Raw genomic sequence first — 16,184 nt, forward strand, 5'->3', positions numbered from 1 at the left:
ACTAACCTGAGCCTAACCGGACACACTATTAGCTGAGATTTTATCTGCATCTTGAGAAAAATGTGTGAACTTAGGAGATGGGTCAAGAAGTCTGCATGATGTAAACATTCGGTAACAGTAAAAAAACTGCAAGTTTAAAACTTGTGGATGTATCTCTCCTGCTGTTAACTTGTGATTGGATAAAGACATCTCTCTGGAATTCCTTCTGGTTATAAAAAGAGGCCATCTTAATTGGCTTGTTTTTGTTTGTGGTTATAAACTATTCCAAACCTTCTGGTTTGAATTGCGGATTATGGATTATTTCATTTCAGTCCTTCATAACCCTCAAATTGAATTAAAAAAAAAAAAAAAGAGGAGCAAAGGTTTTATTTTAAGCCTTTATAAGCATTTGACTAATGGCTATATTCAGTTCTCTTGGCCTCCTCTGTCTTTGCTGGAAATGGATTTTGTGTCTGTGCCTCCTTAGGTCGAGATCATAAATGTAATGAATGAATTTGATTCCCTAAAAAACAATATCCTGGCATTTTGATCGGTTGGCAATGAGGATCCTTTCCTTTACAATCATGCATCCTTCCATACATTTTAGAATATGGGTCACCTACAGTTGAGGAGGCAGAACGGAATAGAGCCACACTGATGAGCTAAACTAAAGAGGTCTTCACTTCAGTGTCTGGTGAAGCAATTAAAGCTTGAAGAGTAGCTTGGGGTATTACCAGGATGCGGTGTGTTGAGGGTAGTTTGCTAAAGTGATTTTCATTTGGCTAACCACTTGAAGGTGAACCAGAGGCAATATTTGGAGAGAAGGTAGAGTAGGGAAATGGGTCTTGAGAAAATCTTATTCTAGATGCAAAAGACCATGCAAGGGGTGCCTTCTAAGAATGTCAGCAGCTCCGCCTCTCCCCACGGGTGAGACAGGACCATTATTTCTCATCTGGAAGAAGAAGCCACGTGTCTCCTTGCTGGAAGGATTAGGCTTTGACACCAGATTCCGGCTTTGACATCATTTCAAGACACCCTCTGAATCTAACTCTAGTACTCTGGACGGACAAAGCCTCTTGCTTAATTCAAAATTCTCGAGGCCAAAGATGATGTCATGTAGTTTTGAAAGGCTCCAGTTCCTGGAGTACTACCAGGAAAAAAAGTCATCTTCCTTGAATTCAGTCCGCCCTCAAGGTGTCCCGAGAAAGAGGCTGTTTCTCAGAGCTGCCTGGGTAACACTGCACGCAGGCCAGTGTGCCTCTTGAGTTCACATCTCCTACGTTCTTAAGCCCTGGACACACTCGAGTCCTGCAAGATTTCTGATTGCTGTTTCCTAACCAAGCCACAAAAACTCCAAGATGATTTCATCCCTGCAACCTCAAAGGTTAGAGAAACCAAAGCCCCAGGACTGTGCCTTGGGTTAAAATAGTTTCCCTGTTTTTTTTGTTGTTTTGTTTTGTTTTGTTTTGAAGTGACAGGATATTTTCCTATGTCCATCCAGGAAAGTAGAGAAGGGGAAGATTCCTTTCCCACTCTCTGGACCTGTTTTCTTGGCAGAGGTGAGCATTTAGAAAGCTGGTTTCAAGCCACCTCTAACATAGTTTGGCTTCTAAAGAACAGTTTGAAAACGACTATATTTAGAAGCAATGAAACTTAATGAACATAATAGGTATAGAGCTTTTCATAGTTTCTTGGGTCTTCCCCACACTGGGGAAAGAAGTAACTGTCAAGTGTCTTCAAAGTGAGATTAAGTCTCTCGGATACCTACATTGGTTTGTTTTACTTGGGTGTGGTCTGTTCGGTTTTTCATCTTGCTTTATGGTTAATTGTATGGGGTTATGCTTCCTGCTAAATCATGAACCCTTGATAGCAGCAACTTCTCTTTATTTTCATGGTATCTCCCCACCCTCCACCCTCCACCTTCTACCTTCTACCTCTATGCTTTTCTGTACCTGGCACAGGGCCCTAAAATGACAAGCAGTAGATGATGAGTTGATGTCATGAATCCCTAACATTTAAATGAGGATCTTGAAGGAGATCACAGGAGAAGCACAAGCTAAGAGAAATCATTGCTTGAGAAAATTTGACCATTTTCTTGAGGAAACAAAGAGCCAGAAGTCCTTTGCATCCTTAAAAACCTAAAATAATATGAGGTCAGTTTGAAACGTGTACATAACCAGGAGGCCTCGGCTTAATGAAAGCGTTAGTCAAGCTCACCTCATGGCGGTATCAAACTTCCCAGCTGAGTGGGGCTGGGGACTACTAGGCAGACACTGGTTTTGCCCAAATGGGGTTTTAAAGCTAACACACATTCTGGACAACAGAATAACAACCCTAAGCAAATGCACACTTCGGCATGATGAACACAGACTCTCACGGGAGGCAGGTTTGTACAGGTGGGAGCCTGATGCCCGGTGGCTAGGCCAGGCGGGGCTCTCGTGTCCTTTCCTCTCTCCTTATAGGGCGTTGGGACCCACTGTGGGTTTAGACAATGGGAAGGTTTAGACATTTCTTGCTTTAAAGCCCATGGGCAGCATTTGAATTAAAAGCGCATCTGGACACAAAAAATGGAGATGTGTACCCAGGAGCACTGTGCACTTAAAAGCATAAAATCATTTAGCAGTTGGAAAGAGCACATTTTATGACTTTCCTGTGGAAAGAAAATATCTCAAAATGGTCTGATTCATCCAGGCCGGCCTGTGGAACCTTGGTAAACAGGGACCACTTCCTGGAAGGCCCAGCCCTTGTCTTTGCTCCAGATGAACTTTCACTTGTAAAAACTGTATTTAAACACCAGCACCTGCTACAGCAGGGGCTAACACAGACCCCTGGCCAGCCACACATACTTATAATGCCAAATGGGACCTGATGCTGGCCTCCTGCTGCCGGTTTCAATCCTAGTATGAGGAAGATTGTTTTTTCCTTTTGATAATTCATTATTTATTCTTAAAGAAGTCAGTCATTTCTGTGATAGGCAAGGGTTGAACAGGGTACTACTCCCTAGTCTAGATGATAGGTTGTGGGAGGGAGGCATGGTCACTTTCCACACATTAAATATCCCATCACCAGTGGTCTCCTGTTCATTACATTTTTCACAACCTGTATTATTTTGCTTATCTATTACGTCCCTTCTTTATTTTTTTTATGCCTCCCCACCCCCAACCCCCCCCCCCACACACACACACACACAGACACTAGGATATGGTCATGTTGGGTGTTGGGTCTGGTTTTCATTGTTTTGTCCCAGCTGCTAGCACAGTACTCAACCAATGGGAGATGTCCAAGAAATGTCTGGTGCCTGGGGGAGTAAGTAGAAGGATTCCAATATAATTGAGAGTTATCTGTGATTCAGTGGTGGACATATAGAACCTCTGTTCTAACTAGAGACACACGTGAGCAGGGTCAGAGGAACCATAGTTTTACTTACTGAGAGTAAAATCTCAGAGCACTGTTAACCTAACCCATCCCCTTAGATCCCTGCTGACCTCTTTGCTACACTATCTCCCCCCTAGTAAGAGACCCACAGCTTATAGTTGACAACTTGTAGCAGAAGCTATGATTTCCACAGTCCTCTGCCTCACTTGAAGCAAAAGGTCCCCAGAGTTCTGTATTATCACCTTGCTACACACATGGGCTATTCACCAGCTCAATCTGATGTGGACACTGTTTTGATGTCATGAAAGGAGTCTGCTCTTGGGATCCTAAGCTATGAGTTCTGGCATTGCCATTCTACTGCTGTGTGTCCTTGGCCAAGTCATGCAACCTCTCTGTGTCTTGCTTCCTTCATCTGTGATGAGATTCCTCTAATCTACCTCACAGGCTGATGGGAGGATGAAGTGATAATCAAGCATGTGAAAACTCTTTATAAAGTATGAAGTAGAGGGGAGCCTGAGTGACCCAAGTTAGTTGGGCATCTGACTCTTGATTTGGGCTCATGAGGTCATGATCTCGTGGTTTGTGGGACCAAGCCCTATGTTGGTCTCTGTGCTGACAGTGCAGAGTCTGCATCAGATTTTCTCTCTTCCTCTCTCTCTGCCCCTCCCCCACTTGCACTCACGCGCTCTCTCAAAATAAATAAATACATTTTCAAAAAATATATGAAATAGAGTGCATAGAAGAGATAAAGGACGACAAGAGCGATGGTTTCCTCTGAAGTGATTGCAGGGACTTACATAGGCTGTCTTCTGGCTTGCTGGGCTCCCCACCCCATCTGAGGCAGGGGTGGGGGGAATACGGAGGTGTGTTTCAAGGGGCCTCAGTATCTTAAGGGCTTGGAGGAATAACATGGACACATGGGAGGGGAGGTCTCAACAGGTCTCAAACAGACCAGCCTGAGATGGTATTATTAAAAAGATTGGGGGAGATTGTAATTAAATGTAAAATGATTACTAAAACACATATTCTGAGTGTTTTGAAAGGGGCTTGAAACCATTTATTATAATCTAAAGCAAGCTACAAATAAAGGAAGATTTTATTTTTAGCCATACCTGCTAGTAGATGTAAAGGGTGGTTCTGTCTACAGAGGACTATGGACACAACTTGGTTCAAGCATGCTTCGTGGGAAGCTGAACAATGCAAAGCTCCCATGGTCTCGAGGTCCTACCCGGGCCTGTCAAGCAGGGTTTATGGAAATAAAGGGGTCTTTACTTGAGATGGAAAAGGTGCCATTTACCCTATAATATTTAACCACCCCTCCTCCTTCCATTACAATTACGAGCCCCTGTTTGCGAGCTGAGATTTTTTTTTCCCCTCGGATTGCTGCCTTCAGCCCCTAACTGAACTCCGCTGGCAGCTTTGCGGTTATTTTCCAAAAGAAGCCTCCTACTCTGATTGTATCCAGTGCCACTGGCACCTGTGCAGCACCCTGCCCCCTGCACGTTCCAATAACAGCGTTTTCCTGTAACTCTGTTTGGAAACATCCACAAGGACCTCAGAATGCATTCTGTCTCCTGGTTTCAAGGAAATACTAGACTTGCTCGGATGTTAGTAAATGACGTGGTTTCCCCAAATTAATCATTTGCCAGATCATGCATCTGCTATTTTGTAAAGTCTTAATTTATGTACAAAAATAAAATTAAAGAAAAAAAGGAAATAGGGCCATAGCATGCCATCAGTATATTGCAAGCTGTTTGGTTTTATTCACCCAACTCAACAGTAGACTGAGCTTGCGTTTTAGCTTTGGAATTTGCTCGTTTTCGTAGGACTTGATGGATATCCCATTTTCCTGAACTAAGTGAGTAAAAACAAACAGCTCGCAACATACACAGTTGGAGATCTGGGTTTTGTTTGGGTGGTGGGAGGAGCTGGCATAACCATTTAGCCTGAGATGACTGCAAATCCCACAACCAATTGGGTCAATTTAATTAATTTACATAGTAATTTTATTTAGTTTTTGAAGTATTCTACGCATCACACAGTTCAGAAATCAGAAGATACAAAAGCACGTTTAGTGAAAACTCTCCCTCTTTTCCTACGTCCTTGGGCACCCGTTTCCCTGCTCCTTAAGCAACCGGTGTTAATTCTGGTTCTCTTAAACTGATATTTTAGCTGAAATCTCATTTTATTTGGATGCTTCCTCACACTGACATAAAGGAACAGAGTATGAGTTTGGGACCCCGGGGGGGAACTAGCTTCATAAATGTCCAGGAAGATGCCTTAGGGTGACAAAACAGAGCCCAAAGCAGAATTCCGTTTTTATTATAAAGAAAAGTGCTAAAGGAGAGATCTCACTGTAAAACCCGAGTCTCCCCATATACTCATGTGGACTTCTCTGTTTCTGGGTTTCCAGAACAGGCTGTTCTCTTCTGCCTGTTGCATATGTATTGAATCCTGGAACTGTGAATCTCTTATGATGAAGATTGAATTTCCCATTGCCATTTTTTCAGATAACAGCCCGGCGTCAATGGAAACATATTTATGATGAATTAGGCGGTAATCCTGGCAGCACCAGCGCCGCCACTTGCACCCGCAGACATTATGAAAGGTAAGAAGCCCCTTCTCAGGGGCGTCTGGGTGGCTCAGTCGGTTGAGCGCCCGACTTTGGCTCAGGTCATGATCTCGCACTTTGAGAGTTCGAGCCCCGTGTCGGGCTCTGCGCTGACAGCTCGGAGCCTGGAGCTGCTTCGGATTCTGTGTTTCCCTCTCTGCCCTTCCCCGCTCGTGCATGCTCTCTCTCTCTTTCTCTCTCTCTCAAAAATAAACATTAAAAAAATAAAAGTTGAGATATAATTCACATACCATGAATTTTACTCTTAAAAAAAAGCCCTTTCTTAGAAAGCCCTTGCTTAATTAAAAGTGTGTTAATTGGAAGCAGCTTCTGGTGAAGGATAAGGAGAAGTCTAAAGGACTTTTTTGGAAATAGAAAATATCCCCTGGCATTTACCTTGCATACCGCCTTGGGGTTTTTTAAGGGACATGGCTCTCTCTGGTTACCGGGGCTAAAATTAGATGTTCTTTTAGTTTGGTTTTATCCTGTGACCACCTATTTGACAATGCCTTCCCCACCACCCCCAACACAAGCCTAGACTACTCAGTATGTTTTCTGTAGGTTTATTTACTGTGAGAACCTTCCACTTCTGGAAATCCTAAGTCTGCAGTGTTACTATGAGGTTGCCATGTAAATGTGTTAACATTGAAATGTATTAACGTTGAGTGTGTTAATATTGAAAAGTAAGCATTTCTTTAATAAGAAAATTGGTCCCAGATAAGATCCATTGTTTTTTTTCCCATCTTGGTATTTTTCTTCTACAGCTATGCTTTTCACCAAGAAAATCCTTTCTTGCCAAGCCGTGCATGGCTCAGTTTTCTAACACTTTTAGCTTCTCTCAGAAGGTGATGATCATGCAAACAAGAAGTAATGCCAAATAAGCCTACTATGAAGGTTGTATCCACAAGAGTGTTTCTTCTTTGCATTAGGACTGTTGTTGTCCACAGCATTGCAGATCTGTTAGTGAATTCATGCATTATCCTTGTTCTGCGCTTCTAGTCCATACTTAATGTGTCAAAGTCACACCAACTTCTCTATCTCTGGCATTTCCCTGCTGAAATGTTGACTGACTCAGCAACCTGGTTTCAAATTCAGATCCAAGTAGAGGGGTGTGTGTGTGTGTGTGTGTGTGTGTGTGTTTTAATGCATATGTTTTAATAACAGTCATGGTTGGAATGAAGTCAAGACACAGCTGAACAAACAGGCCAGTTAGCTTGCTAGTTTGAAAGGTAAAACATAACTGCCTAATGTGATGGTTGCCTTTTACATGTGAGTTACCATTCCAATTTCATCCCAGATGCCCAACACCTGCCTTCGGATCATACAAATGCATCCTCATATAATGTCATCTGGAGCATCAACTCTTAGTCATATTTTTTTTAGTTCAATTAAATTTTTATCTGTGTTGCATTCAGCGTAGAGTCTCTTTTAGTATAGCCATTCCACGAAGCCTAGAATGTTTTGGTCGGTATAACCTAGTAAACTAGGTTGGGTTTAGTAGCCCATGGAAAAATCCCCATGAAGTATTCCTAAGGGATTGCCTTACGTGCTGTTACAGTCCACAAGGATTTTTTAAAATGGTAACAGGAATTCAAATTATTACTCTTCCTAGCCTTTTTTTTAGTATGCTACATCAGTTTTTTAAATGTGAGTGTTACTTCTCTCAGTATTTACTACAACAGCCTACATTCTCACTGTACATAACAGGTACACCACTGAAACCCTAATACAAAATAGCATAGATATCTCAGGTGAGTGTTGTGTTAAGAGCACTTAAGGTAACATATTCAACTTATTTTTACTTATGATTCAAGGCTTTAATCAGAACATTTTCATTAGAAACACCGTCTGTATTTTCAAAGGGCTTCTATTCTGATAGTGAACCTCCCATATCTCCATGTGCAAATGTTCCCAACACCTGAACCATCAAACGTAAAGGACCAGACAGCAGTTAAAATTGGCAAAAAGAGTGTATCTCAGCTGTTTCACTCACTTTAAGGATGAAAATTAAACGTATTACAAAGCATCACATGATCAAAAAACAGATTGGGTTTGATGGAAAAAAGATTGGATCTGATAATACAGTGAGTGTGTGTGTGTAATTAACTCAAGTACTGGTGTAGATAAAAATAGCCTCAATCTTAAATGAGATACCAAGATCTATACTTAGTTGCATGACATACCTCATCCGCAGTAGTAAAATCCCAAATGCCTTCAGTCAGTCAAATTGGAAAATTCTAGGAGAGATACTTTACACTTTAGCAACTATACAACATTATTTAACATTCTTAAAAAGTTCTCTTCCCTCCTCATTCTTGGGAGTAAAGGGGATGTTTCATGAAGGTTTGGTGTCCCAATGGATTAAATACTTTTGAGATGCTAGGTCACTCACTCTTCTAAATCGAGAATTTGTTTGGTCAATGCTTATCAGTCAGGATCTAGTAAGGACAATAAAAACCACACTAGGTATTCAACAAAGAGAACTGATGTAGAGACTTGCTTAAACCACTGTTTTTGTGAAGCTGTATGTTAACACGGAGGTAATAACCACAGGTTCCCTGGGGCCTAGAGGAGAGGCTGTTGCCACCCACAAGTTTAGAGAGTATGCCTCACAGAGCTGGGGTTAATATCCCTCCTTCCCGGGGAGGCTCCCAACCAGTGCTGGTGGTTGAGCTCAGAGGTGGAGCATCGCGGAGCTAGGCTCAGACCTGAGGAGGGAGTGCTCCCTAGCTGGTGCTGGGCCCCAGAGCAAATGGAGGGTGATAGTTCTGAGATTGTCGAAAGAAGCTAGAGGCTGGAACCAACTGCTGCTGCTACATCACTGTTGGGTTGGCCCTGAAATGAGCAGCGAACAAATTAGAAAGAAGGAGGGACTTCCACCCCTCCCCTGGCCTGCTATGGCCCCATTTGCAGAACCCCAAAAGGAAGACAACTGACAAAAGAGACATGTAATGGGCGGGACTCCGGTCCCAGAACACAGAAGAGTAGGTTTGGAGCTGAGACAATCAATAGTCAGCTGCCAAGTGGGACCCCCAACATGGAAAGCTCTGCACAGAGCCTGAAACCTTATCCCAGGGTGGTTAGCATCCTTCCTTGGATATCCTTTCACTATCTAGGCCCCTTTCACATTGTCGTGATCAGATACAAAAAGGGTGTCTTGAGTGATTAGTAATTAATAATAGTGAAGCACTAAAATTTTCAGATAACTGACTTTTTCTGGGAAAAAAAAAAAAAAGAGGCTCCACTTTCATGATCCTGAAAGGAATCACCCATGCTCCTGTGTGTTGTGGTGGGCAGAAAGGTCTGGGGCAACTGCTCCAGATGTCTTACATCTTTATTCTCTTTAATGGTTCTACGGGAGAAAGGCAGAGGACACTGAGATCTGTCCAGTGACTAGAAACAGTTCTGCTTGGGTCAGAGAAGAGCCTGAAGCTCTCAGCCACAACTGTGCTTAGGGACTTGGCAGATTTCATTCCTTCTTGCTAATTACAGGCATGCTAACACAGAACAGAGAGGTCTAGATTGGGGAAAGGCCACCGTTTTCAAGAAGGTTCAAGAAGTTGAAAAAGATCAGGGTCTTGTGGGCAAACATCTAGTCCGGAGATGCCCGTGGAAATCTGTCAAACCTTCCCCGTCAGATCAGAATGATCAAGTTCCCCCTGTGCATTCAGTCACACTCTTTTCACTCTTTTCACTCCGGTATAGAGACTCAGTCTTTTTCCTATTTGCTTACCACCAGCTTTGCTTTCCTAGAAGATGAAGAAATGAGTGATCTAGTAGGCATTATCCACTGATTTATTTTTCGTGTGGTGTGGTTCATGTTTCCAGTAAATGTTTTCATTTTCCAAAAAGAAAAAAGTAGCCAGTTCCTCAGTGAATATTACTTGTATGTTACTCGGGCACTCTTGGTTTATTAATGAGTGTAATAATGAAAGTGTGGGTTGTTGAAAAGAATCAATGAGTGTTTTTATTTAAGGCACAGCAGAAATGGTACAATGCCTGTGAATGCATCATTGTTGCTGAAGGCCTGACTCGTCCAAACTTGCCTCTGATTGGTTTAAATCAAATAGGTCCAAGCACTTCATAAAAATGTCTTTGTCAGCCTGGTTTTACTTCCAAACCTATTCATCTCTGTCAGTTTTTAATATTAGTACCAGGCTCCTGGCCATAGTCCATTAGTACTGTACTTAATTGCTCATGTTACAGCTGATCACCAATATAAAAAGCATTAATGTTCCCCATCGCGAGACTGTTGCTATGTAGACGTCTCAAACTCAGCAAAGCTCATGAAGTGTGGTTATTCTGGACATTCCTTGCCCAGGATTTATAGATAAAGTTCCTATCAGTTATAATGCAAAGAAAAATGCCCAGCTCCTCCTGGTCAGGACCCTACTAAGTAGAACATTTTCCTCCTGATCTGACTTTCTCTGTTGAAGATGTGCTGAGTTACCGTTATCAGGACAGGAGCAAAAAAGGGAAATGGTTCTTTTTATGGCATTCTCTTAGCTTAGTTTTCTGGAATAGTAATTCACTTTAAAGACTTTGCTTTCACATGCAGATTTGTTTTCTTTTTTAGAAAAATGTTGTGTTTTTTTTTTAAGCACATACAAGAGAGAAAAAAAAAATCTTCACATAGAATACCACATCACTGGTTTGAATTTTCTTGAATACATTGCATGGTCTGTGTCTGAGGAGCACGTGAAGTTGTTATTAGGGTTGGAAAAAGGAGCATTGAGGCAAAAGGGCTTTATGATGTGCTTTTCTGAGTATTTAGAAAATCAAAATCAGGGGTGCCTGGGTGGCTCAGTTGGTTGGGCAACCGACTACAGCTCAGGTCATGATCTCATGGTTCATGAGTTCGAGCCCCACATCAAGCTGTGTGCTGACAGCTCAGACCCTGGAGCCTGCTTCAGATTCTGTCTCCCTCTCTCTCTGCCCCTCCCCTGCTAATGCTCTGTCTCTCTCTGTCTCTCAAAAATGAATAAACATTAAAAAATGTTTAAAAAAAGAAAATCAAAATCATAAACAAATGTGCTTATATGCAGGAAATGCGCAATTATGCATCATCTTCTTATATACCTAGTGCCCAATTTCAAATTCTAACCTTTTGCCTTACCTGGAAGTATTCCCCTGGCAAGACTGTCCTGCTGCAGGGCTGGGGCGGCCTCCTTTGCAGTGACCTGGGGTCAGTGGTACCCAAGCAGGCGCATCTGAGCAGAACCCTAGTGACAGCTGGACCTCAGCCTTTCCTCTCTGAAGAAAGAGAGGTTCATGTTTTGAGTAAGATAAATATGTGCTTTAAGATAAAGACCAAAAATATATCAAGTCCTAAGGAACTCAGCTAATCATGTTGTGAGGAAAAAGCCAAGGGAAAGTAAAGTAAGGTGAGTTCCAGTTCTGTTTATGTCCTGGACATGATTTGCTATGTTTTTGGTCATTTTGATACCCTTGAAGTTAATCAGTACACAATTCAGAAAGACACAGGCAAGATCACAGAGTATTTTAGATTTGAGAGGTCCCTTAGTCGTCCTCTAGACCAGTGCTTCTCAAGTGAGGCTTTCTGGCCTGTCTGTGTTCTGTGAACAGAATAATTATGAATAAGCATTGTTACACGTACGTAGCAATTTGCCAGAATCATTTTATGTCTGTTGAAACAAATAAAAAATCGGGCCTTGTGTTTTATGTGCCTTTCTTAAATTTCATTTTCTACTAATTCATTTTTATGAGTTACGAATTTTACACCAGTGTCAGTCAGCAACAGACAGGAAACTCAGAAAACTGGTCCTTCATGTCAGGCCACTGAAGAAGCACTACTCCACACCCCGGGCACAGACTCAGATGTTTGTGGGGGAGGTAGCATAGGTGAGTGCAGTGGCCAGGTAGGAAAGTAGGAAGCTGGCACACACAGACAGGCCAGAGAGGCCCAGCAGGATCAGCCAACACCACTGTCTTGGACAGATACAGCCTCAGTACTGTCAGACCTTGAATGGTTTCATGATAACTTTTACATGAAGTCACCTGACTTGCAAATATTGGATCCAATATTTCTGAAAATATTTTACATCAGTTAAACTAAACATACCCCTGGGAAAAATGTACCCTATAAGCTGCCAAGTTCTGTGGGGACTGAACTACCTTTGGCACTGGGCTAATCCAGTCTCTGCTCCAACGCCTTGCAGTTGGGGAACAAGAAAGAAGCGGGCCACCGTTGGAGGTGCTCTTCATCTAAACACTCTTCCACATGCTGAACAAGATACCATCTGTGGCTTCCCACTGGCCCTCCCTCACCTTCTGGGTCTGACTCTTTCTCTGTGTGCCATTTCCTTGGTGATGGGCCGCCACATGCTTGGCAAAGCTTCTCTCCCACTCCAAGGCCTCCTATTCCATTCAACCAAGCCTCAGAGCACGATTTATGGGTTTTCACGAGGTTGGCCTGCTCTTACGTAGATGCCTCCAATTTGTGTCACTCAGAATACCCAAAGCGATTCCAGATGTGGTATATAGTACTTCTTGAGATGTAGCAGTATCAGCCTTTCAACATAGCCTGAGATTACATTTGAAATTGATAAGAAGCCCCCTCCCAGTGGCCACTTTCTTTTTCTGGGATAGGAGTGATTTGCCATTTGAGTGACTGACTGACTGCCTTTTTCCTTTGCTGCTGTCCTCAAGAGCCATTGGGTGTTTTTTGAATACCTATGATGTACAAAGCATTCTCTGGGATAATGAAAATGGATGAACCAATGAGTTTGGAGTAGGGTTGACAAACAATGAGGAGGTGCTCATCCTACCACATTTATGGAAGAGATCGCTAAGGGAACATGATGCTACTTTCCATGAGGCCAAGCTCAGCTTCAGAATTCTCCTCAGTATGGCACCCCCAGGCCAGTGCTACCAACTCAATAGAACTGGGAGGTACTATGATCCTTGGCTTATCTAACTTATCATACGATCTGGCTCTTAGTTCATACATACATGAAAGAGAGTTGAATATTTAAGGCTATAAAAACCTTAGGTAAGTAAGTAATAGATACAAATAAGACGTTCAACAGGGATGAAAGAAAGAAGAGAGAATTTTCAGCTGGAATGAGCAAAGTCTTCCAGGAGGATCTAGAATTTGAACTGGATCTTAAAAGAGTTAGGTTAGAACTTGAGAGATCATCATACATCACACATACAGAGATCAACATACAGCTAAAATATTCAGCTGAAGAATTCAAGAACAGTAAAGATACTATTTTTGGGAGCAAGGATCATGTGGTATTGCTTTCCTTGAGTCTCCCCAATGCACCCAGTGCAGCATCATGAACATATCTGGGAACTCAGGAATTAGGAGTTGAATGAATTGATTTCAATCCAAACAAAAAGGACAGTTTCTTCTACAAAATGGGCATAAAGAGGTAGGGAACGAGGTGGTGGAAGAGGCTGTCAGGGGAGTACTAAGGCTCAATTTCAAATCAGATCCACCACAGGCAGGTCTTGCAGTTTATCTTCTCAGTGTCTGTTAACTCTCTTGCCCTGAGGTCCAGTGGCTGGACCACTCCCATCCTCACCCATGGGTGACCATGGTGGGGTTGACCAATGTCTGGACTTGCAGCTCCTTTCTAAATACTGTGTTGGTAATGTGGGCTCTGGCCAGTGGGCACAGGTATTAATACCTCTCCAACACTGCCACGCAGGCTTTCTCAACTCCCTTTTTCCTCAAATACACAGAAGTCCTCCTGGCTCTTATCAACAGCCAGGAGCCTGGGAAATCTAAGGTGCTGAGATTCAGGCAGTCTGAGGCATTTCTGCCACTCTTCCATCTACACTCCACCAAGCTTGTTCTGGGGGACCTATAGAATTCCTCCCCAAAGGACAGTCAGATAATTTCCTAAGCAAGAGCCTCCCTCTGTATCACTCAGCATGCCTAAAATGCTCTGATAACTTTCCAATGCCTGGATATTTCAAGAAACTTTTAAAAAGGAAAACAAAACTCTCGCCAGGCCCTGGAGTAGAAAAACTGGTTTCTGCTTTAAAAAAAATAAACAACAGCCTTTGAAAAATCTCTATTTAAAAATTCTTAAATTTGCCTCTAAATGCGAGTTGTAATTAATAGAAGTTGGAGTTTACACTATCGAGTGTAAAAACACCCTCAGGCACAAACTAATCAAGTGTGTATGTCATGCTTTAAACTACAGCAAGTTCTTTGTTTGACCCAAAAAAAGCTTGCCAAACAGCAGTTTTTCTTTGTCAGTCTCCTTTATTGTCTCATTTTTGTTTTCACCCTACCTCCCCCCTTTCTCACTCCTTTGAACCTGGGTACAGTATTTAAGAAACTTTTCAGGTCCTATGTTTTATTGATAGTTTTCATCAAGCATGAATTTAAATTTGAGAATAGATTAGGTGTCTTAGCCCCTTTTCTTTTTGATAAATAACAAGAGGTTTCTACTTATGATTTTCTGTCCTCGGGGCTTTATCATTAAGATTAAATAACTGTACTCTCAAGCATGCCACTGCACAAACATCTTTTCAATTACGTGAGTAACAGATGCCTTCACAAAGGAACTATTGAAAATTCAGAGAGCCATGTTTCCAAAAAAGAAAGAAAAAAAGAATCAGATGACAGAAGAATGTAATTGTTTACCATTAAAATATATCCTTAACTCTTCCACAGAAAACCTCTCAGAACATTTTGTTTTTATACAACTTATTACAAAGTTTGATCAAAATTATAAATGTTTGGGGGAATTGTTGAACATTTCAGAAGCTCTGGAACCCATGGTGTCTCACGTAGATGAGACCTAAATGCAGTAGTTGTTTGCCTGTCTTCACATAATGGACACTGTCTGCCTTCATTTGTGGGGTGCTCATTATGTTGAAAACACTGTAGTTATATTTGTCTGTTACTCTTGAAATAATGTTCATCTGCCCTTGAAATGGATCCATGCAACTTGATTCTGAGTTAGTCATTGTTTTTTCATTGAGAAGAATGATTGCCTCCATCTTTGCTGGCTGACATTGTGGAGGGCTGGGTGCTATTTATGGTCTATGCCCTCTGTTGTGAGAATGTACTTTAATCCCAGGGCATAAAGTCAGCCTTAAGTCCATTCCAACTTTCTTTAGTGTGAAAGACATGGGGATAACATCAGTCTAGACCCTCTTAGAAGAGGCAAGGAGGCATCATAGAAGCAAAGCCCCTGAGGAGCTTTCATTCTAACTGGGGAGGCCATGAGAACCTCAAACATGGTAAGATTAAGTGCCCCAGGCTGGAATTCATGAAGGGATACGATTCCTGAGTTTCTCTTACCATCCAACATCAAGCTGGGCCTCATCCACGTAGGGTCACCACCTTTTCAAGAGTCATGGTATTTTAGAAAAAGGAGCATTGTGCCCAGTGCCCAAGCCATAGGGCTGTTCTAATGGGTTGACTCCTTGTGGAATGGCCATGGGTGTATTTTATAGGTCTGTTGCGTCTGAGAAAAAGAGAATGCTCACCCTGATTTTTTTAGTACCTTAAGTGCTTAGAATTCTCCTAACCCAGGGGTGATCAGTTCAGTATCTCCTGAGTGTCAGTGCTTCTCAGACAAGGTATAATAGTGCAGTTACCCTGCTGATATGAAGGCAGCTCAGAGAGGCAAACAGATCTGTGTTTGAACTCAAATTTTAGCACTTAATAGCTGCATGCCTTTGACTAGTCATTTAATAATTTCACTCTGAACCTCCATTTCCTCATCCATAAAAATGAGGGTAAAATAATGTACCTATATATACTTCTTTTTGTAATAGTTGAACTTAAGGTATACAAATACCTCCTATTAATAGGCATTTAATACATGGTCCCTGTTATTAATATTGGAATGCCTAATCAATATATAAGAATAACCAGAAGTTTCTCTCCCCATCCTCCCACCTCAGGCCCCCACAGACCAATGTAACTGCAGTTCAGCGGGCCTGTCATCCCTGAGCAACCTCTCTCACATTGACAATCCTTTATAGGAGTCAAGCCACCATCTTGCTTGGCCCAGGCTTCATGTACCTTGCTTTTCTTTTTTTACTTAGTTAGGGTTACAGGCACTCCAGGACCACAGAAGAAGGTGTCAGAGTCATTAATGGGCCTAGGAAACAACTCTCCCACCACTTCCAGGGGAAAATGGACGGTATTAATGCCTTCAAAAAAGTTTCTTGTTCATCTTCTGTTGTCTCTAGAGTAGGCAATGAAGCCCTGTTAGGCAGGTAATTT

The 16,184-nt window shown here is 42.2% G+C and overlaps 1 protein-coding gene across 2 annotated transcripts in view; it reads left to right on the plus strand.

The window, feature by feature from the left end:
- Nucleotides 1-16,184, plus strand: part of ARID5B (AT-rich interaction domain 5B) — a 178,930-nt gene that overhangs the window by 148,254 nt on the left and 14,492 nt on the right. For both annotated transcript variants that reach the window (XM_049645103.1, XM_049645104.1), the window contains one exon: nt 5,865-5,962. In XM_049645103.1, the coding sequence (XP_049501060.1) occupies nt 5,865-5,962 (98 nt within the window). The remainder of the gene's footprint in view (nt 1-5,864; nt 5,963-16,184) is intronic.

This window comes from Panthera uncia, chromosome D2, assembly GCF_023721935.1.
Source record: "Panthera uncia isolate 11264 chromosome D2, Puncia_PCG_1.0, whole genome shotgun sequence".
Taxonomy (NCBI): Eukaryota; Metazoa; Chordata; class Mammalia; order Carnivora; family Felidae; genus Panthera; species Panthera uncia.